Source organism: Ylistrum balloti, unplaced genomic scaffold, assembly GCF_031769215.1.
Source record: "Ylistrum balloti isolate Yb309-2 unplaced genomic scaffold, AGI_CSIRO_Ybal_v1 Utg369730, whole genome shotgun sequence".
Lineage (NCBI taxonomy): Eukaryota > Metazoa > Mollusca > Bivalvia > Pectinida > Pectinidae > Ylistrum > Ylistrum balloti.
Window position 1 is genome coordinate 912,940 of NW_026781945.1, and position 27,790 is coordinate 940,729.

General features: G+C 39.0%; 1 protein-coding gene across 1 annotated transcript; it reads right to left on the minus strand.

Moving 5' to 3' along the window:
• Positions 1-659: 659 nt before the first annotated feature.
• LOC132565734 (NACHT and WD repeat domain-containing protein 2-like) lies at positions 660-27,790 on the minus strand. Its single transcript, XM_060230472.1, has 14 exons — positions 27,638-27,790; positions 10,953-11,069; positions 10,386-10,463; positions 9,358-9,477; positions 8,120-8,786; positions 7,766-7,968; positions 7,157-7,584; positions 6,893-7,044; positions 6,259-6,473; positions 5,791-6,017; positions 5,175-5,333; positions 4,854-4,983; positions 4,486-4,585; positions 660-4,237 (listed from the first exon to the last, which is right to left on the minus strand). The coding sequence occupies exons 1-14, from the start codon at positions 27,788-27,790 to the stop codon at positions 660-662; spliced, it is 6,327 nt and encodes a 2,108-aa protein (XP_060086455.1).

A 27,790-nucleotide genomic window follows, 5' to 3' on the forward strand; every position in this document is an offset into this window, starting at 1 on the left:
CATATCATTTTGAATCATGAATAAGAATAACTTGTACATTCAAACTCACTCTATAGTATGTACTGTATTAGGGACCTAATAAAAGATATGTTTATGGACGTTTGATATGTACGAGATCACTTACACTTTGTACAAAAATCATTATCTTTTGTACTACAGATGGAGTGTTTGTAAATCACCCTACATTTGCTAGTTTGAGCACCAAAATCCAAGACAAAACGCCGTCAATTATGCTGGTACATTACATGAACAATACACGCACAAACACGTAATGTGATTACAAGCAATGGATGAGAGCTCAATGCAGAAATGTCATTATGTAACAGGCATATCAATGAAGAAAACAAAATTTTAAGCGTTGAAAAAGATGTTTCACTCATCGAGCTTAAGAAAAAGATAAACTGATATTATGATCTCGTGAAAATCAAGCAGTGATTGTAGACTCAAGCGGTTACATTTTGAGCAAAGACGTCAAAGCATACATTCCCCGAGCATCTCGTTCAAACTTTCAATCAACCTTATTTATTTCCACCCTACACTCGATCTCAACAATGCGTTCTGAGTAAAGTTTTGGCGGATAGAACACGTGCGTTCAGTCCCCTCCGGTGAAGTTCTATAACATTTTACCACAACTTGCCTTATGGCACAAAATATTTATATTAATAGTCTTCTTCCTCCTCTTCATCGTCAGTTTCCTCAACCTTTTCTCCCATTATATCTTCACCTAAGATTTCCAAGGATGGTGTGTCTTTGTTCGCTAAGCGAAGAATGACAACATCAGGGATATCATGCAGTCCGAAGGTAACGAGCTGCCCGTCCATCGCCACCTTACAACAATTAATTTTCATGTCGGGCGTGAATACAGCCAACACCACGCCTCGTTCAATGTCCCACACGGAGATGTCCCCAGCAAATACCACAGCCTGGGTACCTCCATTGGTAACAAATATCTTACTTTCCGCATTGAATTGCAGGCCTGGGTAGCCTTTGATCTTTCTCAGGCCGTTGGCAGACATTGGATCCCAGATGTGTAATTCGTTCTTGTCGCGTCCTATGATAATCCTTGAGCCGTCATCGAGTATTGCTAATGCCATAACATTGCTCTCGTTTTTCAGACGCTTCTTGATCTCTCCAGTATGGCAGTCCCACATTGTGACATAACTGGTCTTTTTTTCCTCGTCGTAATTCGGCAAGACAAGGAAACTCCCGTCTGGTGTTAGGGCAGCACTATGCAGAAACAACATGGAAAAAGGCGTTTCGATAACATGAAGGTGTTTCTCAGTGGAAATATCGAACACACATAGATGATGAGCAAAGTAGGATGCGACCGCAATATTTTGGTTTTCACTGATGATATATTGTTCAATCCCATTGTCTTTCTCTTTCCTAAGTTCCTCGTGACGTTTCCGTTCCTGTTCCACTTCCTCATCACGACGTCTTTGCTTCGCCGACGATGATTCCGCTCGGAGATCCCAAGGAGTCATCACTTCCTTGGAGTTACGAACAGTCAGTGACCTTTCCGTATGTGATGGGGATTTCTGAAATAGTTCTCGGTTTGGTTTGATTCTCCTAACAACATGTCCATTGACAAGACTCCACACGACAAAGTGACTCCTATTGTCTGAGAGTCCAAGGAGATTCTCGTTGTCAAGCATGATATACTCATGTGCAGGACACGGGGTGATGTAACACCCGGATAATTTCTTAAGATACTTCTTTTCTCTCAAGTCGTATATAAACACAGTCTGGAATACTGGTCGGGAACTATCCGACGCACTGGAGAATCCGCGATCAGACAGAATTACAACTCGCGTGTTTCTCACAATGACGACATCTGCTGTTTCTGACAAGCCCCTTTCTATTCTCACCGCGTTTTGTAAGATCTTCGCTCTCACAACATTCCATACGCTGATGGGTCCGCTGTTCATTTGACGAGCAACTACATACCGAGGGTTGTCCACCATAGGGATAATCTGTGTAACTCCAAGAGATTTCTTTAATTTTGGCATAGACTGATTCACTTTGCCACTGAGATTCCATATCCGTAGCGTTTTGTCGCCTCGTGCTGCCGTCAGACAATACTTAAAATCTACGCAGGCCCCCATCAGTGAAACTCCAGCATGACGGGCTAAATGTTTGTGATCCTCCGTTTCCAGATTCCAGATTGCAATGTCAGAAGTTGCCGTTTTTTCTGAACAACAGATAGCGATAGCGTGACTCCCCATATAGTTCAGATGTAAGCTAGTCATGTGGTCATGCGTGCATCCTCTAACGCTACGAAGGTAGTTACCCTTCTTCAGGTCAAACAATTCAAGCTGGTGTATTTCATGGAGCGTCATGTACTGCTGTCGACATGCAACAATGTAATAGTCCCTTGTCACTCCAAGGCTAACAGCAGACGAAGATTTCTCGTTGCATTTGAGTGTATGAATCACCTTTCCTGATCTTGCATGTTGTACAGTAGCCATATTAGCTCCTCTGAATGCATGTAGCACTTTGTCATCAAACGAACTTGCGGCAATCAATAGAGAATTGTCTTTGTACACACTGTTGTCTTCTATCCTCGCTTCGCAGACCATGGGCATGATTTGCTTCTTCAGATTCCATGTTCTCATTATATTGATTCCATCAAAAAGAGCCACGAGGTACTTTCCTTCCCCCGCCGTCCCGAGTACGGGAGGATCAAGGTAATGGTCGATGGTCAGAACGCACTGACTGAAGCGAATATTCCACACGCGTATGACGCTTCCTTCCACAGTGGCAACCAAAGCATTGTTCAGCGCTGGTATAATGGATTTAACATTTGTTCCAGTACCGTCTATGGTTTTCATGACACGGCCTGTCCGAATATTCCATAGCTTTATCGTATTATCTGCCGATGCCGTCAACGCCTTCAGGCCTTCCGTGGTCAGTGTCATAGCTGTAATTGGTTCAGAATGTCCAGATAACAAGTCAAACAGAATACCGCCTGGCTCTGACAAACACGAAATAGATGGTATTAGAGAGAGCATGGAGGGCATCTTCGCTTGATCATAAAATGAATGCAAGTAAGGATATTTCGGAGGATCACCTGCAGTTGCTGGAATATCTCGAGCGATCATTCCATGCAAACGACCTATCATTTGTGAGGCCAACTGTCGTGGATCGTTTGTAAGTGCTGTTGCTGATAACTGGATTGTGTCCGAAAGCGTTTTCAGGTCAATGTCGGTTGGATCAACCTGCAGGCCTATCTGATATTCCTCTACAAGTGCTCGGAGAGAAGTCCCGCACAATTTTGCAAGAACCCATTCGAAATTGCACAGTCCCTGAGATTTGTACAGTTCCGTCTGAGAAGAATTCAACAAATGATGCGGTAGTTCGTTGACTCTGCGTAAGTTGTACACTCGATCTGATCCATCTTTGATGGAATTTTCAGGCTCGAAGTAAAGGGGTTGCGGAGAAACATATCTCAACATCCCTTTGTCATTTCCGGGATAGGGCTTAGCCTTTTTAGCCCACGTTCCCAAGAAATATTCTGCCATTGCTTTGTGATAGGATGCGGCCTTGTCCCGAGCAAGCAGGTATCTTTCCTCTGCAGCCTCTTTAAACTGCGCGTGTGCCCACTGCAATGTACGCATCTTCTGTGATTTTATTACAGTGATATATTCGTGTAAGTCGTCACGAAGACGAACCCATAGGATGGTTGGAAACCTGCGGCGAGGCGGGTGGTACACGGACATAACGTCATCCATAACAGCGTCATCTAGCGACAGAATATCCACTATTTCATTGTTCGTTAATCCATTCCGTGATGCGGTGATGTAGCCAAGGGCCCTGCGTACGAGTGGCTCGCCATGTTTTGTTTCCAGTTTCCCAAATTTGAAAGAGGCTTGCTTTCTCACATTCTCTCCAAATTTGATTTGGTCAAGGGGTGTCAGCGATGTCCAAGAGAGTGCATCTTGAAATGCGATCTTCAGAAAAAGTGGCATCGGGCATTTCTTGAATGATTCTACGAGAAACTCAAATTGCTCATCAGTAAAGGTTTTGTCACTTTTGTTAAGCCAATGTTCAAGGATTGTTATTGCATCATGTTCTGGAAGTTCGGGAATTTCAATATAGGCCTCCGAAGTCTCCGGGATGCCTTTCTTTAGACTGTCAAAACATTCGTATTTATCATCTTGATTTGTGGAGACAATGATGTAGGCATTCTTTGGCAGTTCCTTCGGTAACCAGTTAAGCTTTCTTCCTTCATGGTCATCTGAAAATGGATTTTAGATTGTTTTAGAATAGTGATGTACATACCACTTATAAATCATAATTTAGTGCAACACTATAACGAACTGTTTTAAGGTACCTGAAATCCGATGTACAGTTATCATATTATACTCTTAGTATTCCTTCATCATCTGTTTCATAGCTTTTATGAACGAAAATGTGTGTGGGTTTTTTTTTATTTATTTTCTACTTTGCAGATTGCACGAAGGCAGTAACAATAAAGTAGGTCACCTGAGAGACGATCTAGCGAGTCCAGTATGATGACAATCGGGTTTTCAGGTGTCGCTAGAGACAATTGGCGGGTGAAGTCGTTCATTAGACCTTTAAAGTCCTGTTCGAAGAATACAAAATTACATTATTATTTCAGTCAAGGCTCGCTACATTTCGTCTTCTCTATCTAAAACTAAAATACATGTTGAAGTACAATGTGTTTTGTTTTCAGACACTTCCTCTGTATTTCTTCAGAAATAGTAACAAAATATACGTGATTGATAGTGCAACGAATACGTAATATTCTGATATGATATGGCAGACACAGGTAACATGCTAAGAGCAAATTAAAGAAAAGTTGCATGTAAATATAAGCAGAAAAATCTCACCGTGGGGACGTCATCTTCATTGGTGCCGAACACATGGCACATCTGTAAGCAGAGTTCACGTAGTAGGGAGCGCACGTTGGTTGAGCTGGTAGTGATCCCTATTACCCGGAGTAGGACGCTCATGTTCTGTCTGAAACGGTTAGATATTGGTTATTAGTGATGTGTTCTGTCACCAGCGATATTTTACAGGAAAACGTTAACTAGGTTATAATTTTCGTGGCTACTTAAGATTTATCAGATATTTTCATTATTAGACAACTTTTGAATCACATCGCTGTTGAAAATAACACGCCGGTTTTTTGGTATTTGAAAACACCTTACCCTCTGAACCACTTGTGAGTTTCTTTGGCCGTCTTACATAGGAGAGCAGTTTTACCACAGCCTGCTTTTCCATAAAGGACTAGCGGAGACGGACATCTGGATCTGAGGTAAGACTTCACCAGCTGTAGAAGCTCCTTCCTGCCCTGAAAGTGCTTCGTTCTGTAAAAGAAGGTAAAATAATAGAGACTAACAGTGGGAGATCTTCAGAAATATAAAGTTAAACTAGGGATCGACCAATCAAAGAGTGTTGACACAGAAACAAAAATCTCTCCTTTCTGTTTTAAAAAGTATGTCGTTTCCATTTTTTGCGCAATGTCTTGAATCCTATGTAACAATATGCAGTATACTTTACTCGCTGAAATCAAGTCATTAAATCCCGGATTTTTCACAGTCCAAAGCACTGACGCATAAATAAAAATACTGGATTTCTTTCGAATGATTTATTTTGGTTATAAAGTATGATATATAAAGACATGGTTACATTAACTTGTATTCCTTTAAACTAAGTTAATTGTAAAAAGTAAATAAATTATCCAGATCCCCACGAAACAAAGAGAAATCACAAGCAAAGCATATACCTCTACTTATGATATTAGGAGAAAAGTTATATTATTACCTTTCGTGACAAAAAGCCACGTGCTGTGACACCTCGTCAAACAGTTTAGTTTTGCTATCCACTTTTCGTTTCCTTTCTTCGAAATATGTACATAATTGTCTCATTAGTTTTTCCGTAACCTGTTTGCACATGCGTTCTATATAATGTTGGTGTGTCCTATGACCTCCGACTATGACTCCTCCTGCTGCCCATTCGATATCGTACGGTAATATATTCGACACTCCCACCTATCAATGGAATGTCATGACACGTAGAGATGGTAAAGATTTAAATCCATCATCATTAGAAATAACAGAACAAGTGTTAATCATATCCAATTTTCCTGATTATCCATTTCATCCCCTACCCTTCCCAACTTTCCAATTTTGAATGATCTACCATTACAATCTGATACAGTTTAAGATATCATTAATCTTTATTGCGTTGTGTAATGAATTGATCATCTGAAAGTATCTCACAGTTTCTTACCTTTGTTGGCAGTGTCTCTAATCTGAGGTCTTGGATGATAGATGATTGTGCTTTGTCTAGCGCGTGAGCGTTCTCATGGCTTATGTCCGTGAAGTCAACTGCTGCACTATCATGGAGGTTACGACTAATGTCTGTGATGGTTCGCTGAACCACAATACAGTGGTTGTCAACGGCGTCCGTCTCTAGGATACCATGCTCTATCTCAAGGCCAATCACTATAGGAGAAGACGTATGACAATCCGTAAGTACATCTACCGTTCTAAGGAAAGCTAAGCATTGTATTTCAAAAATGTTCCTTTCGGTTTTATATCGCACAGACATAATTATTCTTAATATAAGGTTTTCGTATCGTATTTTATTTAAGATTTTAAATGTACTAATTAATCTTTCGTCCAGTAGTTTGTATAGGAATCAGAAGTTTGTTAGATCAATGGACATTACCAGATGATGAACATTAAAAATTGAAGATCATAAAAATGACATTTTGACACCAGGTGGTTTCCCTTTCATCTGTTTTGCAAGTTTCGAAACATTCTTCTTTACTGAAGTACTTTGAAAGACTTCTGGATGATGACAATAGTAGGACAAAGTGTTACATTGGGTATCCAAGATATTTGTCTCAAAGCGTACTCACTAGTGGTGAAATATTTCTTCCTTGCAAAGGGATCCGTGATCACCATTGGTGTAAATTCATCAAATATCCTACGTATCTTCTTTGCGACCTCTGTAAATGAGTTCTTGGCTGCATCCCTCTTTTTTGGATTTGCAAAATCTCTGTAGTGTGTACTGAAATCAAAAACGATAGTTAGATCCATTTTGAATAGATTGAAAGAAAATGGAATCAGGATAAATCGTTTGATGAGACTCGATGTGGGCCAAAACCCGAGGAATCACTTACCTGATGCTATCCAGTTTGTATACTGGGGGTATGCAGTTCTCATCTAGACTGTACCATTCCTTGAGTATTTCGGGATCAGCCAAAGCTGCTTCCTGCTCCTGAAGGTTTTTGATGGTCTGTGCCTCGGCCTTCGCCCTATCGGCGTTTTGTCGTCTAGTCTTTGCTTGTGATGACACGCCCGATCCCACTTGTCTCGCACTGCCTTCCTTTTCCCTTGAGTGGTCTGTGGCATCAGTGAGGATGCTTTCGGCATCCTGACGCTGACGCTCACGCTCAGCTCGTGCGGACGATATATCATCCATTTGTTCTTGTATGAGGTCAATTTCTCTTTTACGGAAGTCCTGGACAAAGTCGTAAAGAGCGTTGAACTCTTCCACTGGTATTTTAGATGGCAGAATGTACGGTCCATACTTTTCCCCCAAGAAAAGCTGCATGAATGAGAAAGAATGAATAGGAATGTATACATTACCGATACAGTACTATGAGATACATACACATCATACACGAGAAACGTTTTGCCGATAAACATACGCTACTGAGTGATTTAATCACACATTCATGAAGATCCTGTTTTTTCAGGATATCGTAATGAAATTTTGTAATACTCACGAGCAAGTTGACGCCAGGATTAGATTCCAGACACTTGTTGATAGAGGTGAGACAGGTGTCAGGAAAGGAGTGATCGTCCGTTATAGTGTCTGTCATACCCCAGTGTAGATCATATAATTCTATCTCGTACCCTCGTGCCGCACAATATTCCCTCAGGTCTAACGAAACCTTCTCTTGAAATGCAGTCTTCTCTGCCAACGTGTCTGAAGAATTATAAATATATAGCTTTCATTTACCGAACATGAACTCCAGTGCACACAAATAATGATATACGACACGGCATTCGTGAAAAGAGTTTTAAAACTTCATGTGATATGTATATTGTCCCTTAAACTGTAAACAGTATACCCTTACCTGTAAAACCGGAACTGATATATATCGGAATTACTGTACTCTCCGGCTGACACATCCGGTGCACATGTCCTCTGAGAATATCCGTCATTCTGTCTCCAATGGCATACTGAGAATCTCCACGGGTCAAAGGTCGTAACACGCACGGAGTTTGAACGGGACTGACACTAAGTTTCCGAAAACTTTCTATCTCTTCTGGTTCGGGACTCTCTCCCAGTTTTGTTTTAAGTCTTGTTAAATCAAACAGTTCTTCGTCGTCGTCATCCTCCTCTACGTCAGATGCTTCGTTAGCCTCCGCTCCATCCGTTTTCTCAGAATGGTCTCCGTCTTTCGTAGACGTTTTACCTGACGTGTCCGTTGATACGCCATTTTCTTTCACTTTTTTAGAGTTGGGGATAAGGTCGACACCATTTTGTTGTGACACTTCCTCTACAGCAATAGTGACAGACGGCACACGTGCGGGACGAGATGTTGTTGTATCGTTTTGACTGACATGATTGTCCCTTTTCATTGCCTCCCTTGTTGGGCCTTCATGGCCGTTCACGTGACCGTTGGTATGTCCGTTGTGTTTTGACTTTTTAAGGGACGGTTTTCGTTGACTTTGTTTAACCGTTAACTTTTCACCAGTGTCAGAATACTTGTTAAATAGTTCGTTTTCATGATTCCTCGGCTGTAATATAAAAGTTACACAGGTAACAATATGTCTGAGATACACAACTCATCCTCATAACATCAGAAGGATTTTATCATATTACTTTCTTTTGGATTATCGTGTCACATTTGATCAGACACTATTGGCCAGTTAATAAAACAGGTCGTAATCATGAACTTCAATTGTGTGATTGCTCTCTACAAATACCTTGTTAAAACAAGCTGAACATTCTCCGATAGTGTACTTTTAATTTTTAAGAATATTCAGATATTTGGAAGAGGTATGAGGTAGTTGCATTAATGTAAGTAACCGGAGCTTGTCGACTGAAAAGAAGACAATACATGCTGGTATCTGTTTACTCGAAAAGGCTAGACGACTTCGTTATTGCGTTTCAAACTTGTATATGACATGACACTTCAGCTTTTATAACTCATATACCATTACATATATAATAAGTACTGATACAGTAATTTAGACACTTCCGTTTCGGAGGCTCCGTGATATTCTTTTCCCGCGTTGAATATGCCCAACCTTACTGATGTGTTTGTACACTTTTATACATATATACCGTCACCTGAAGATCACTTACCGTCTTCACACTGCCGGGCTTTTTGGCGTTAGCCCACTCCTGACCGTCATTATTGTACGTCTCGTCAGAGGAGGGGTCCAGAGCTGTCAGACGCTGTTGTAGTCGTTTGTTCATCTTCCTCTGTTACAAAAAAACAACATGTCACGTGAGATTCAACGAAATAAAACATAATCTTTATTTACCTCCCTATGTTACACAAACCAATGAATATATCTGGTGAAAAAGTCCGACAAAATAAAACTCTCGAACTCATAAACGAATCCGATGAAAAGTCAAATCGAGTATAAATGGAAGACCTTAGCTCTTAAAAAGTTAGTTAACAATTTTAGTATAATCGTAGTTACGTAGCACGTGTTAAACATATGAGTTTTAAAATTTGCTACTTTGGTTTATATTTTTTAATTTGCTTTTGAACACTAACATTGGACCTTGTGGTACCTGCCCTGAGGTGGTTCACTATACGTTTGGACCTTGTGGTACCTACTCTGAGGTGGTTCACTATACGTTTGAACCTTGTGGTACCTACTCTGAGGTGGTTCACTATACGTTTGAACCTTGTGGTACCTACCCTGAGGTGGTTCACTATACGTTTGGACCTTGTGGTACCTACCCTGAGGTGGTTCACTATACGTTTGAACCTTGTGGTACCTACCCTGAGGTGGTTCACTATACGTTTGGACCTTGTGGTACCTACCCTGAGGTGGTTCACTATACGTTTGGACCTTGTGGTACCTACCCTGAGGTGGTTCACTATACGTTTGAACCTTGTGGTACCTACCCTGAGGTGGTTCACTATACGTTTGAACCTTGTGGTACCTACCCTGAGGTGGTTCACTATACGTTTGAACCTTGTGGTACCTACCCTGAGGTGGTTCACTATACGTTTGAACCTTGTGGTACCTACCCTGAGGTGGTTCACTATACGTTTGGACCTTGTGGTACCTACCCTGAGGTGGTTCACTACGTTTGGACCTTGTGGTACCTACCCTGGGGTGGTTCACTATACGTTTGGGCCTTGTGGTACCTACCCTGAGGTGGTTCACGATACGTTTGTCCACGTCCATACTGACTTTCTTGCTCTGTATCTGCCAGTGGCTCTCTCCAGCCTGAAAGTGTTATATACAGTAAACACGTCACGTATATCATATATACACGAATTATCAAATACATCAGTATATACACACTCATTAGGTACAATATAGTGGCTTATCTTTTAATTGTATTAACCTGCAAGTTTCTAGTTTAACCACATTTTAATAACACGTGCATGTGATTAATTAATACCTAAATAGTATACAGCAGTTTTTGGTTTTAAGTAAACAAGTTTACAGTGAAAACTTTATAAATATTTAGTATTTAAATGTCTGTATATTTATCAGGGGAGAAATAAAACATTCTGATCATTAATCTTTCAATTATGTATTTAACATGCTTCGCTACATTTTTCACAAACATCCTTCTTTCACTTCCTTGATTAAGAAAGCATTAGTAAATTTATAGACAACTTTACGGATTCTAATCACGATTATACACATCACAATATTTGTAAGCTTCCTGGTTGCCTACTTAAGATCATTTACCAGTAAGATACGTACCTCCTCCGGGTTGCCTTGGAGAGTCTGCAAAGTCCTGGGCTGCCGTTGGAAGGTAGGTTCCCGTTCAATTGGGAGAGGAGGCAAAACTGTGGCTTTTTTCCTGCCATCGCTAGCCGCCTGTAAAACAAATGATGTGGTCAGTTACATTGGAATTACCAGTTACAGGACGAACACTAACTGTTTCAGAAACAGTTTACAATCACATGTTTTATCGAAGAACTGCACAGTGGAAATTCATTATTGAAATAATAACACATTTTAATACTTCAGAATTATAATTAGATACAACAAGGCAAAACAAAGAATAGAACTGGATCATGCAGTTGTTTCCTCCTTGTAGAACTATCTAATGATGCTAGGGACGTAAAGTATAGAAACAAAGGAGGCGATTGAGCAAACAACCGATTGAAACGTCAAAAATGCATGCACGTGTCGCGATCTGATGTCGTTCTTATCCAGTTAGTAAATAGAAAAAAAAATAGTTCACAATGTTTTCTTTTCCCTGTCTAAGAAAGACTTTTACTCAGTAAACTAACACATTAATTACTTCAGACAGCCGATATTTATTGACATAAATGGAGCTAGTAAAATTTTGGATTTAAAACAGAAAAACAAACCAGAAATATAATCTGGAAAACAATACCGATGTATAATACACTCAGGATCGGAATTCTCAATCGATGTGTCAAGGGCAGAGGTATCGTTTCAGAACGGTAACCATAACGTTTACTTTGACGGACTAGAGACTAAACAAATGAGCTTATATTGTTTATCACTGACCCAGAACTCTGATGGCATTATATTATTAATTAGTACATACTACTGCTTTTAACGAGACCTTGTCCAGTAAGAAGCAATGAATGTTTAAACACAGATGTTGTTGTTTTTACAAACTCATTATTGACCTGAAATAAGTATGACATTTGTCGGGTTAATGGAACAATTCCTGCTGAAGTGACACTAACGATGTTTAAACTAATTACCAACAGCGCCCGATTGGCTTTCTATAAAACATTCATAGTACATATATGTACTAGTGGTTACTGCTGTAGAAAAAATATTCCAATATGCATTACGAGCCTTTGTTCGTCTAAACATTTTTGTGTTCATTATAGATTTCATTGTCATACACACCATCGAAGGTATTACTACATACAACAAAAACTCATTAGTAAGGACACCGTTTGACATTGATTGGACTTTGATGTTTCATCTATATCTACAAAGTAAAAGCTGTCAATTCTACACACACATAGCAAAACATTTACCAACTCTTCCAACATCACAAAATATCTATGTATGTTGAAACTTAATAATGTTTCATAAGTAATACAGATAAGTTTATCGCAATGTTAGATATATCCTGTTTCTGCCATGTTCGGTGGTATCCAATTCACTTTTTTCAGATAACGTTTTTTAATAATAATTTTAATTCTATCAACGTGGCGAAATGTAATTTTTGACCAATATTGACATGACGTCACTAAAGAAGAGGAATCATTCTGCTTCATATTTAGTTCCCATGAATTGCATTCATGTTGTCGACTTTGATTTGGGATTGCTTCCTTTTTTAAATATCTTACAATTTTTTCGTCCCTCTAGGAGTCGTCAGTGATATTTTAGGGATCTAAATGACTCAGACACTAGCAGTATCTGCAGTATCTACCCATTCCAATCTCGAATATTGTCTAAAAGACACACAATTATAGTCAGATATAGTTGACTTAAATGATAAATCAAACTGCACCGTGTTGTTTCGTCCATCTATGATGTTATATCATACACTTATTTTGTCCTTCTAGCACTCGTCAGTGATGCTGCATCATACAGCTGTTGCTGCTTCATACAGCTGCTTTGACTTCTAGCACTCGTCAGTGATGCTACATCATACAGCTGTTTCGTCCTTCTGGGACTCGTCAGTGATGCTACATCATACAGCTGCTTTGTCCTTCTAGGACTCGTCAATGATGCTACATCATACACTTATTTTGTCCTTCTAGGACTCGTCAATGATGCTGCATAATACAGCTGCTTTGTCCTTCTGAGATTCGTCAGTGATGCTGCATCATACAGCTGCTTTGTTCTTCTAGGACTCACCAAACATATCCTACCTCAAAATATATTGAACAAGGGCAAACCATTCACAAGAGTAAGATTTACACGAAGACCATTGGAAAAATGTACAATAACAGTAAGACAAGATGTTTCAGAAGAGTTTCTGCTTCATCAAAGACACCCTCCTTGTATACCTTAGTCTATGCAAGTATGTAATGTTAAGTTCCAATAAAGGAGCAAGATTAAGAACAACCAAACCACCAGATACACCAATGAGCATTGAACACACAAGAAAATCAACCTTTTTTCAAGGAAATAACGGTGGCGACCATATGCCTTATTGATAGCTTCCAGAAACATTCATCTCTCAAAATCCTGTTTTGTCAACTTATCTATCACCTGTCGACATCTTTCACGTGATGTTATTAACAAGCCTTTGAATATCGAATTAACTGGGACATGTGAACAGTATAGGGGTAGCAGTGGTGTTAGGAGGCGACTGTGGACCATGGAGACAGGTCAAAATGATTGTCAAAACTCTACATGTTAAGGTGTATTATCCCCACAAATCTACACGGGGAGGTGTTTTTCCCCAAAAAATCAATCATCATAGTTTTGGGTATTTGGTTATTTCAAAACGAAGAACATGTGTTATTCTGAGCCGTGCCGCTATTTAAATTATTAGTTAATGAAAAGTGGCACGCAGGTTACCGCAGACGGTGACTGAAGTCCACCAGCAGTTTCTACCAACTGTTATCATAAAGTATTGTAAACTAGGAAGAATAGCGTCCCCCTTTACCACGTTCTTGTGACGTGCCTTTGAATGCTAATAGATTTGTTCGACACCAATACCTTGAGAAAAAATACAAATAGATATATCATTTCAATGCTATCTACACAAATAACACTGTTCTAAGATGAAAAAAACCCTGAAAATCGACTCGACAAAAAATCCTTCATCAGAGAAAAAACATATTTGCAATATTTGATTGTAAACCGATATTGACGAAACTACATCGAACTTGAAGCTTTATGCATGTATAACCAATGGAAAATCGGGTTATATAGATTATTGCTGACATACGAGGATGGATACAGGCCGTGTTTTATTAGCAATTGATCGTCCAAACTAATAAAACGACATTAATAGACGGTATGTTATTCGAATAGAAATATTGATGGTAGTTTCGCCTGTCTGCGTTTTAATATTCTGTAGTGTATACACGACCTGTTACATAATGCGGCACGATAGTGGAATACGTGAGACTAGGTTAACGGCGTGCTCTATGTCGCCTTTATCATACCACTTGTGCAATAGAATATATAATTCGGGTGGAGCAAGAACTTACAAATAGATTACTTCAATCAATCCAGCTTAAAAACTGTGTATAAAGGAAATGTTTTTCTTGTGCATAGCTCTGTGAGTAATTTGCCTTTTAAATGTAGATTTACCTGGCAGCGAGTAGGTTTAGTGCGGTTTAGAATAGCGGACCTTTCGTTATTCATATAGATGTCCACAAGATGGAGCAAGGACAGGCCACGTTATGTTTCCATGGTATGGTCAGGAACAAGCCTAATGTTTATCTCTCATAATTTTAGTAACAACAGCTACGTATGCAACACAACGAACAAAAGTTTGACTGAATTGACTTGTGTACAAACGGGCAGTTTTTGTGTAATGTTTACTTGTTATTGGTATTATCTTCAGTTCGATCACGAAATGGCCGACATAAGTGTTCAATTACAGCACGTTTAACTTTGTAATAGTTTAATGTGAACTCTCAATTTGATTTCAAACGCCTGTTCGGTATTACAAATGGTCTCTTAGATCGTCCTTCGATTTCATATATCTTCGAACCAGTTTGTAATCTATAAAATGAAGTATCCTTTAAATTAGTTCCATCAAAAATGATTTCTTATTTATGTTCAGAATTTCACGGTTTATGATCTGAACACTTTAAATGTTGACGTTCTGTTGCGTTATATGATAAGCCAGGTATGACCTTGCTGTGATAGCAATGAGATCTGCCATTATTACCAGACTGTACATTAACTCATGCTCTGAAATGTGATTCATTCCCCACACTTCAAAGACATTGATGGAGGGAACATAAACAGTTTTATCACATGCTATATAGACCAAACCTATAACAGCGTATGCACGCCAAGAAGACAAATCACCTCGTATACATAATATAATCATATCCGTGTCTAAATGAATTTCGAGTCCATTGTTATCAAAACCATAAAAAAAAATTTCTATAAAATGCAGATATATTACACAACGTCAGTAACAAGACTGTGACTAAGCTTGTATCTCGTTGGTGGTGATCGAACACCATCCACTAAGATACGAGCATCATTTAATATATGCTAGTAGTCTGGTGGCGCATTGGTAACGCACTGGCTTTCAGCAAGACGTCCGGGTTCAATTCCCTGAACGGACACAAATGGTAACGGGTAATCTACCTGATCCTCCTACAGTGAGATCCCTCGCACGCTTCAATCCGGGCCAACAAGCGTGATTAGCATAAGGTGAATAACTTGTTCCGCAATTGTTGAAAAATAAATTCAGTTCATGTTTACGATATATTGAAGAACTTGTATTGCCAAACAACTTCAAGAAAAGGAGAAGATTTGATATAAACAAGAAGTTATGTCACAATATACAACGTCATTACAGGTGAGGTATGTACCTGTTATGTGTAGGCAGGTGCCAGATATACCAACGTAATTTCAACAGAAAGTTCTGTCACAAGATACAACGTCATTACAGGTGAGGTATGTACCTGTTATGTGTAGGCAGGTGCCAGATATACCAACGTAATTTTAACAGAAAGTTCTGTCACTAGATACAATGTCATTACAGGTGAGGTATGTACCTGTTATGTGTAGGCAGGTGCCAGATATACCAACGTAATTTCAACAGAAAGTTCTGTCACTAGATACAATGTCATTACAGGTGAGGTATGTACCTGTTATGTGTAGGCAGGTGCCAGATATACCAACATAATATTAACAGAAAGTTATGTCACTAGATACAATGTTATTACAGGTGAAGTCTGTATTTAAAGACAAAAATTACTTCACAATCCTTAAATATAACTGGAAGGGGGAGGTATTATCATGATTCCTGATTGTAAACACAGTATTAATAACAGTAGAACCTTGTACCATCAAAACAGGCGAGAAGACAGCGAAAGCAATGGCGCCATTTTAAAAAGATGGTATTGGTCAGCCAGTTGCATTATTGGACATCTAAATAAATGTTGAGTTCAAGTTTGATGACACCGTCCGACATCGAAAGTAGATTTTTTAACAACGTTACTAAAACAATATTCATTCATGCCAACAATGTTCTGTCACGATATCAATAACTACTGTAGTAGCACGAGACGTGACGTATGCTGGTTATGACTTAGTACAATGTAACTGTTGTATTGACGGGAGCATCTCTACACCATGTTCTCAATAATTAATACCGAAAGGTGAAGGTCGTCTGTATACAAAGCTAATTTAATGCCAACTGCTCTAAACCTCCCCAAGAGCTGACATTGTCACCTGTCAGACATACTAATACACTGTCGGTAGTCGATTGTCTTCTGTAGTTAGAATAGACTTACATTTAATAAAGTAATCTGATAATTTATCTACAGAATACAATGGTGACAGAATGGTACAACTACGTACATACACCTCACAGGTCTATCAAATAACGCAAGTACTTCAGTTCGTCAAGTACAAAATCAAAAGGTGAAGCGCTCTTACCAGAATATTGTTTTCAATCAGGTGTGACAACATAAGTGAGGTTAAATCACTCTACAATATATACTCATGTAAATGCTGAAGAATTTAGCGTTTACAAAGTTTCCAGGTGATTTTTGAATTCCAGAATAATTGATAATGTTGATAGACACCTTATGTGCACACATACTCTTAATTGACAATTGTGTCCATAGCCACGCATGTGCCCATGGCCACGCACGCTATGGTTAACAATCATTTTGACTACGTATACAATTGACACAGCATTTAATATTGAATTACAAATGTGTGTATTATTGAACCTTTCACAAGTGACATGTTTTCAATTAATATTTTCGTATTATTAAATTTATTTCTATACAACACATTTATAATTAAAGAATAGATTTCTTATAAATGCCAATACATAATTCAGTTAAGAATTCTATAGATGTCCTTGGATTGAAATCCGTGATCCTTAACAAATGATATTTTGTAAATGACCAGTTTTAAAGTATGAACACCGCTTAAGATGTTGATAAATTTCAGCACCTTGTAATGGTGAGAAAAGTAATAAATTTCGGCACCTTGTAATGTTAAGGATAGTGATGAATCTCGGCACCTTGTAATGATCAGGATAGATATCACTTCGTTTATTTCAAAATATAACATTAAGTTTCTAAAAATACATGCAGTATAGAGAAATCTCTACATTATTAACAGTTAAGTTTATCAGTGTTAATTTATAGAGAAAGATTTTTATTTACAATACCATGCAGGTATCATTTTTGCTTTTTATGTAAAGAATGTTTAAATCATTCCTCGTTAATGATTAGTTCTTTTTTAAAAATGATTTACTCTAAATTGATAGTTTTCTCCAATATCAAATTGTTGATTCCTGAATTAAGAGTTCAGTCCATTATTGATACAACTTGGTAAAATTTTACAATATTGACGTCAGATAAGTGGTTTTATACAGCATTGATAAAAGAAGTTTTATTACCAATGAATTAAGCCAATTAAGTTAGGTACAAATACACAGGTGTGGTTAATGTGTAATAGGAACAGAAAGTATAAGGCACGTTTTGTGGTGTAAATTTATTCTGACAGAATAATCTTACACAACCCTTTAACGTTGAAGAGCATGTTATTTGGTGGTATTTAAATTTTAGATTAAAACATCGAGTTCGGTGCTTGAAAGTAATTCCCGTGTCATGACTTAACAGGTACACAATGTGGAGATATCGATGTAAAATACCGAGAAGAACATTTAGTTACAAATGCAATTCTTAGTGTATAGGTCAGCAGTGTGTTCTGGTTCTTGTCAAAATGTATTAAGCTCAAACTATCCCAACAAATATTTATAACATTTTTCCCTACTCTCTTTGTTAAGTCTCTTTGAAAATTATTTTTTCGTTGATTAAGAACTCACTAAAGATAACGTATATATAATACGATATATCCAAACAACAACAAAACAACAGTAGCAAAACAACAACAACAACAACAGCAACAACAACAACGACGAAAATACCAACAGTGTTATCGGAATCATGAATTCAAACACAAATTCTATAAAAAAAATAGGACAAAATATGAACACAAGAAACATTTACAAGGAAACTACCGACAAAGTACCAGGGGAAGAAGACCAGGTGCTCCAGAAGACACACATGGATATATATATATAAAACAAAACAATACAATGAACACACAAACAGTTTGAAAATCCTTCATTACAGAAAAGTCGTAGGTTATCGTCCTTGAAATAATTCTGTGGATATGATCAAAAGTTTTATCCTGCCTGATATATATTACTGCAATTAACGTTTTAAATTTTATATATTTGACACATAACACCCACTAGAACTTACATTAATGGAATCGTTAATCTGTGAGTGTTGGGATACCGCCAATGGGATTATAAAACATAAGTAGTTCAAACAAAATACAAACTGGTTCATCAACAAAAATCTTATTCTAATAACAATGAATTAGTTTGTGATTTGTCGGAAATTTCACAGGAGTACTTACGCTAACTTTAAAGCCAGTCACGTGCAGCTGAGGCAGTAGAAACATGCTCTCTGCTCTTTCCATCCTAAGTGTTTCCAGGCACACTGAATTAATGAGCAGTATAAAGGAACGGAATACTGATAATTATTTTAAGAATTGTAAGAAAATTCCATGATCCAACTCCATGATTCGTCAATGCCATTTCAGCGACATTTTGAATTCAATAGTGTCTTTCTGTTTTACTTTACAAACTGTGAAGTATTGACTACGAATCACCAACTGGACGCAAGGCTATAAACATAGATCCCTGGCACCGAAATCATTACTAAGTATATAATGTCATACAATGTTTGGCCCTTCTGTTTAATCAGAAACTCGACACGGTCCGGATATAGCACAGGTTGCCCATCCTTGTCTGAGAAAACATACGAGTCTATCCAACACAACACTGTCACTATGCTGGTCCTTGCTAAACAAACAGCTGTCGAACCGACGTCTAAATTAAACAGCTCATTATTGTAACTTGTCTTGACCGATAATGTTCACTGAAATTAGTAAAATGCGTTTCAAAGCATGTTTTTTAATTCTAATCGGCGTCATTCAAGCATGACCATCACCTCCATTGATCCTGATATAGATATAAATCACGATTGAATGACTCCAGTCTTCGTGTGTTTCTATCCAGAAAACATATTCCACCGAGACTCTAAGTCACAAAGGACATCAAAAGTGTCTCGTGTCTGTATCGACCAGTACATACCCATCCAAATGATAGACTATCCTTTACCAAGTATATACCTTAACAATGCAGGCACTCTGAGTTCAAGGTAACTATTTAAATATCGCCTTACCTATATCGGTAAGAACACCTCATTGTCCATCAGGAAAACAACTGGAATTATCTTTAGAAATCAATTTCACAGCTCGAGTTGATAAGTTGTCGATGCCTTTACGACTTTCCTAGACGCTTGGAAACACAAGAAAAATACATGGTGCCGTAACAGTCACATAAGAATGTAACTTTGTTTAGATAAGCTAATCCACTTGAGGTTTGGTGGGGTATTAACGGATTAGTTTACACTGAAATAGACCTACATTTACCTCGATGCATGTAGTAAAACGACGGCGTATAGTAACGATTCATCGACAATAGTATTTTTGGTTTAGATTTTCTTTTAATACGAGCTGACTAGGAAACAGAATACATGACCAGTATTGTGTAACACAACATAACTATAATACTATTTATTGTTAAACTGTCTCAAACCCTAATCATCATTCACAGCTCCTAGAAAACAACTGTTTGGTTCAGTTTACTATATATTTGGCTCTGTTTTATTTCCTTTTATTTCTTCTGAAAGGTGCTGGGATAACTAACTGTTCATGAGTAAGGCACATTTCGTCTTCCAATGGACACTGATCCTGTGTAGAATAATGTTAAGCAATGGGTATCGTCCGAAAGGTCATGTTTTTCTTTTTAAGTTGCTTCGCGGAGTTCCTCTGAATTTATGATAAGTAACATTTCAAAGCGGAAAACATTTTATCGAAATTAGGACACGTGTTTTAGCCTATTGTATAAATGGAAGTCACTCAGCTTCAAGAAGACTTGTAAAGTTGGACATAAACGCTGACTATTGTTGTTTGCCATGACTTCCGACCAATACAAGGAAATAGCTGATGATAATTCTGACATACTTGGGAGGTGTTTACTGTTTGATTCAGAGGATAGGTATAACTTTACTACCGTTCAGCAACCACAGCATCTTCTTCTTTATATACATACAAACTGGAATATAATGTTAAATTCTTCCTGATAGGAGTCAACGATCTTCAAAACTCAGCCATAGTTCTTCAACTGACTAAATCTTAAGAGAATAATTTAACTTTCAAATATACTATTTAAGTATTGTCCGACGTGAAAGTGTTCGACTGAAGGTCAAAGTGTCCGACGTTAAAGTGTTCGACTGAAGGTCAAAGTGTCCGACGTGAAAGTGTTCGACTGAAGGTCAAATAAGTATCAATTGCTGTCCGAATCAAGGTCGATTCAGGATCTTGAATCTTGAATAAGGAATTCCAAAGAAAAAAATCCTATAATATATTTATTATATATATATTAAACAAAGACAATTTAACTTTAATATTCCATTTCAACGTGTTAGTTTTTTAAAAACGACATGGTCGCCAAATTGAGCCATTACGTTTGAAAGCAACAGGAATCCCTTGGATCCGCTAAAATTTTCCTGCTGATGGAACTTCTTTCGTCACAGACCAAAAAATACAAGAATAAACCAAGTGGCTAAAGAAATATCTTTTTAGGTACAGAAGGTGTCCATTTACCGGTAAGTACGGGGCATGATTGGGAAGTATGAACCCGTGGAAATTCACATACAGTATAGAAATTGTCAGACTTGAGATCGCGTCTGACACAATCAGTTTTCCCTATTTACTGCGGTGTACTATGTGTGACCATTATACCTGTTGTATGTTATTCACGAAATGATTAATCACATGTGTAAGGTTTTTACATACTTAGGTATATTTAGTGAAATGTATGTATCATTTAACGATTGTGTGTCATTGAATTAAATGTGTATTTAGTGAAATGTAGGTATCATTTAACGATTGTATTAAATGTGTATTTAGTGAAATGTAGGTATCATTTAACGATTGTATTAAATGTGTATTTAGTGAAATGTAGGTATCATTTAACGATTGTGTGTTATTGAATTAAATGTGTAATCGTATTCAATTCGTATCTAAGTAAATTCGATTTATTCAATTTAAATTTTGTAGAAATCATCGACTGTATTGAGTAACTGTTGAATATATGAAATGTATTGTAATGGGGCCATATTCTGTATATCTATACAAGATACACTGTATCGGGTGTATATTATATAAGTCCAATGTAACAACGTGTAGATTAGGTAAAATGTATCAAACGTATTAAAATGAGGTTTGTTTTGGTGAAGACATAGCTATATTTTGTTTACACACTTTCTATTTAAAGTTTACAAACATTAATCACCTGACCTGTGATTGTTGCAGAAGCCTCGTGCCTCTGTACCCTTCTATAAATGATAACACTTACCTTTGAGCACTATTTGAAATGCTTAAGACATTTGACTTGATAAGTAGACCCAGCTTAGCGTGGGATTGTATCCTAATGGACATTCACAGAAATATAAAAAAGAGCTGTTTTTGTGCCAATAACTGAAATATTGATATGGGTATTTGATGTTAACGACATACCTGTAACAACAACAGCGCGCGCTGGTCACGTGTACTACGTAATGCATGGAGTAAAAACCAGGAATCAACAACACATTAGGTATATCAGGACGTTCATTCTTCTCCGGACAGTTATATGAAGTAATAATGAATGTATCTTCATTTCAATGTCTTAAACGACATGTAGGAGAAAAACATACACATATCCGAATCTGATCGTTCCACAAATCATATCTAAACAAAAAGTAAATTGTTATCTCTTCAGTATTATGTTTAAACATACACTTTTTATTGATTTTTTTGTCATGATTTAGAGTTTTATTACATGCCAAATATAAATACGTGTATTTTGTGACCCAATAAACACACCATTAAAAGATATAGGCGGTGAAATCGAGTGTTCACTTGCCCAATAAACCATACCACTGTGTACTGACATACAAATGTAACATTTCAGGTGAACAGATTGTATATTATATCATTTACATGTTAACTAGTATACTCAGACAGCACCAGGAGTAACACATTAACAATACAACGTATACAGACAGGAACATACATAGGATACTCAGACAGCACCAGGAGTAACACATTAACAACACAACGTATACAGACAGGAACATACTTAGTATACTCAGACAGCACCAGGAGTAACACATTAACAACACAACGTATACAGACAGGAACATACATAGGATACTCAGATAGCACCAGGAGGAACACATCATGAGTATGGGATATAGGAGAGTAACAACACAACGTATACAGACAGGAACATACATAGGATACTCAGACAGCACTAGGAGGAACACATCATGAGTATGGGATAAAGGAGATTAACAACACAACGTATACAGACAGGAACATACATAGGATACTCAGACAGCACCAGGAGGAAACACATTAACAACACAACGTATACAGACAGGAACATACATAGGATACTCAGACAGCACCAGGAGAACACACACATGGGATAAAGGAGATTAACAACACAACGTATACAGACAGGAACATACTTAGTATACTCAGACAGCACCAGGAGTAACACATTAACAACACAACGTATACAGACAGGAACATACTTAGTATACTCAGACAGCACCAGGAGTAACACATCATGAGTATCGGATATAGGAGAGTAACAACACAACGTATACAGACAGGAACATACATAGGATACTCAGACAGCACCATGAGTAACACATCATGAGTATCAGATATATGACATTAACAACACAACGTATACAGACAGGAACATACTTAGTATACTCAGACAGCACCAGGAGTAACACATCATGAGTATGGGATAAAGGAGATTAACAATACAACGTATAGACAGGAACATACATAGGATACTCAGACAGCACCAGGACGAACACATCATGAGTATAGGATAAAGGAGATTAACAACACAACGTATACAGACAGAAACATACATAGGATACTCAGACAGCACCAGGAGGAACACATCATGAGTATCAGATATAGGAGAGTAACAACACAACGTATACAGACAGGAACATACGTAGGATACTCAGACAGCACCAGGAGGAACACACATCATGAGTATCAGATATAGGAGAGTAACAACACAACGTATACAGACAGGAACATACGTAGGATACTCAGACAGCACCAGGAGGAACACATCATGAGTATAGCAGATGAAAAGTTTGTTCACCCATTAAAGATGAGAGGTTTGTTCACCCAGTAAAGGTGAGAGGTTTGTTCACCCAGTAAAGGTGAGAGGTTTGTTCACCTATTAAAGATGAGAGGGTTGTTCATCCATTAGATGTGAGAGGTTTTTTCACCCATTAAAGATGAGAGGTTTGTTCACCTATTAAAGATGAGAGGGTTGTTCATCCAGTAAAGGTGAGAGGTTTGTTCACCCATTAAAGTTGATAGGTTTGTTCACCTAATAAAGGTGAGAGGTTTGTTCACCCAGTAAAGGTGAGAGGTTTGCAGCCCGTTTACCCTAATATGTGAGAATTAAAATCTTGTGAATGGCAGATTTCGACATATATGCACGACTATTCCTTCGGTTCATGTAAGGAACGACACAAGGTAGATGACTTTAGAGAACGACACAAGATAGATGACTGCAGAGAACGACACAAGGTAGATGACTTTAGAGAACGACACAAGGTAGATGACTGTAGAGAACGACACAAGGTAGATGACGGTAGAGAACTACTAGGTGTAAATAACCGTTTTTTCTAGCCCTTGATTCCTTTGCAATAATGCTTTTTGTTAGTGTTAAGGTCGACTTTGTTGCTTGTCGGATTCTCTATTTCCACTGATTAAGAAAACTATTTTCATTTTTATTTACTTTTATGTGAGTTCTATTTGCTAGAGAAGATTTATTTTCAGTATATTCTGACCTGTTTGTTGTATGTTCACACTACAAAGTTCACCAACCTCTGCAAATTCCCTTTGAACATATTGTCACTTTGAAATTAAACAAATTTATAGTTTATTTCAAGTCACAATGAATACGACCTTTAAATCGACACTGCCTGAAATCTGAGAGTACTATTTAAAGTCAATCATGGTAGGTTATCAATAAGTCTATCTTAGCACTGGACTTGTCAACACCCCTTGTGAATGCGTCCCCGTAATGTGACAAGTAAAACGATTAAAATAGTACAATGCACTTTGTCCAGTCGATTATAAACGGTACAAAGCCAAACTTTTCTCATATCAATAGACTGGTAAATTAGTATAGGTACTGGAAATTGAAGTGGCTATAAATTTATCATAACAGACAATGTAATACAAATGTACTACTTTTATATAAAGTTACCAGGTTATATTATTATAATGACTAGTTTTTGCGACAACCTCCCCGACACCAAGATCTCCGAAATCAACTCAAATCCACTTCATTTGTTTACTAAGCATTTCTTTTTATATGAACTTGAAGGTAAATATAAATAAGTGGACCTGAATACACAGAATAGCCTGATCTAAACCATACAAACATTCACACAACCACCAAGCATGTTTTGTGGCACACGTTGTTGCTAACTTGTAATGTCTACTCTTGGAGAAATGTATTTTATTCCATGACTACTTGTACATTCTTCTATAACAAAACATTAATATATTCTGGCATTTAGCCTTTAGAAGTTGCTAGGCGCAACATGGCCCAATAGATATTTACATGTAAATATCAGATAGATGAAGACATTACGAAATGACAAATGGAAAATAAATTACCAATACCAAGCGTTAAACAGACTCAGCAGGCTATCAGCCCGCTGTCTTACGGTAATGGGTTTATATCAGATGTGTCGTAGTTTTAGGATTTTTATCAACAACATATTAATATATCAAAATGTATCATGTAATTCACCGCTACCTACAGTTTCGGTGGTAGTTCACCCCTACAGTCTCGGCGGTAGTCCATCCCTACAGTCTCGGTGGTAGCCCACCCCTACAATCTCGGTGGTAGTTCACCCCTACAGTCTCGGTGTTAGCCCACCCCTACAGTCTCGGTGGTAGTCCACCCCTACAGTCTCGATGGTAGCCCACCCCTACAGTCTCGATGGTAGCCCACCCCTACAGCCTCGGTGTTAGCCCACCCCTTCAGTCTCGGTGGTAGTCCATCCCTACAGTCTCGGTGGTAGCCCACCCCTACAGTCTCGTTGGTAGTCCATCCCTACAGTCTCGGTGGTAGCCCACCCCTACAGTCTCGTTGGTAGTCCATCCCTACAGTCTCGGTGTTAGCCCACCCCTACAGTCTCGGTGGTAGTCCACCCCTACAGTCTCGTTGGTAGTCCATCCCTACAGTCTCGTTGGTAGTCCATCCCTACAGTCTCGATGGTAGCCCACCCCTACAGTCTCGATGGTAGCCCATCCCTACAGTCTCGGTGGTAGCCCACCCCTACAGTCTCGGTGGTAGTCCACCCCTACAGTCTCGGTGGTAGTCCACCCCTACAGTCTCGGTGGTAGTCCACCCCTACAGTTTCGGTGGTAGTCCACCCCTACAGTCTCGGTGGTAGTCCACCCCTACAGTCTCGATGGTAGCCCACCCCTACAGTCTCGGTGGTAGTCCATCCCTACAGTCTCGGTGGTAGCCCACCCCTACAGTCTCGGTGGTAGTCCATCCCTACAGTCTCGGTGGTAGCCCACCCCTACAGTCTCGTTGGTAGTCCATCCCTACAGTCTCGGTGGTAGCCCACCCCTACAGCCTCGGTGTTAGGCCACCCCTACAGCCTCGGTGGTAGCCCACCCCTACAGTCTCGGTGGTAGTAGTCTCCAGTCTCGGTGGTAGCCCACCCCTACAGCCTCGGTGGTAGTCCACCCCCCTCGGTGGTACAGTCTCGGTGGTAGCCCACCCTACCGTCTCGGTGGAAGTCCACCCCTACAGTCTCGATGGTAGCCCACCCCTACAGTCTCGGTGGTAGCGCACCCCTACAGTCTCGGTGGTAGCCCATCCCTACAGTCTCGGTGGTAGCCCACCCCTACAGTCTCGGTGGTAGCCCACCCCTACAGTCTCGGTGGTAGCCCACCCCTACAGTCTCGGTGGTAGCCCACCCCTACAGTCTCGGTGGTAGTCCACCCCTACAGTCTCGGTGGTAGTCCACCCCTACAGTCTCGGTGGTAGCCCACCCCTACAGTCTCGGTGGTAGCCCACCCCTACAGTCTCGGTGGTAGTCCACCCCTACAGTCTCGGTGGTAGTCCATCCCTACAGTCTCGGTGGTAGCCCACCCCTACAGTCTCGTTGGTAGTCCATCCCTACAGTCTCGGTGGTAGCCCACCTCTACAGCCTCGGTGTTAGCCCACCCCTACAGCCTCGGTGTTAGCCCACCCCTACAGTCTCGGTGGTAGCCCACCCTACCGTCTCGGTGGTAGTCCACCCCTACAGTCTCGGTGGTAGTCCACCCCTACAGTCTCGGTGGTAGTCCACCCCTACAGTTTCGGTGATAGTTAAAACGAAACGTGATAATATAACGTAACCTAAACGACTTCATCCCATATTACTTATTGGTTTTTATGTTGTATTTGTTATTATTAAATCTAAAATATTTTACATGTCTTCTTTCCAGATTTTAACTGACAAATTTTGTGATAAAATCACAGTTGATTTGTCCAGTGATTAGTAAATAATAAAAGAGTCAACTACCGTTATACAAATACCCTGATAACCAAGTAAGAATCACACGCCATGGCAACCAATGGAGGGATTCGAACCTGGAGTAATAGTGCTCTACACCACAAGATACACCTGTCACCATGGTATGACATATTACCGTCATTATAAGAGGCGGGCCGTAGTTACACAATAGTTTTGTGGTATCACGCGGCTCCTATGCAATAAATATTCACGTGTGAAATATCCATCTTACCGTTTGCCATTTATAAAAGTAAATGCGTGTTTCTCTGTTTTTTACATCAACTGTTCCATAGAAGTTTAATATGACGTAAAATTCTCCAATAGGATTCTCTAGTTCGAATGTACTCTTCTATGAGTAAAGACTTTAAGTACACAAATCGTTAGAACACAATCATCTTGAGAATACAGAAAATCAATATAGACAATTGTGTACCTGTCAACACAGCCCAATGATTCCATAGGGCACGATCCTGCTGGTTGCTGACTTGGCCCAGCTCACAGATTCCTTACAGTACTTACCTGTATCAGTTGTAGGACCCTAGTGTTAGTTTCCGACACATCCACTCCGTGGATACTTTCCAGGTGGGTGGAATAGTTTCTTTTGCGTAGGTAGCGAGGATAGGGATGTTTGCGCCTGTCCTGTCTCATGATACCAACACCCAGGGCAGGCAT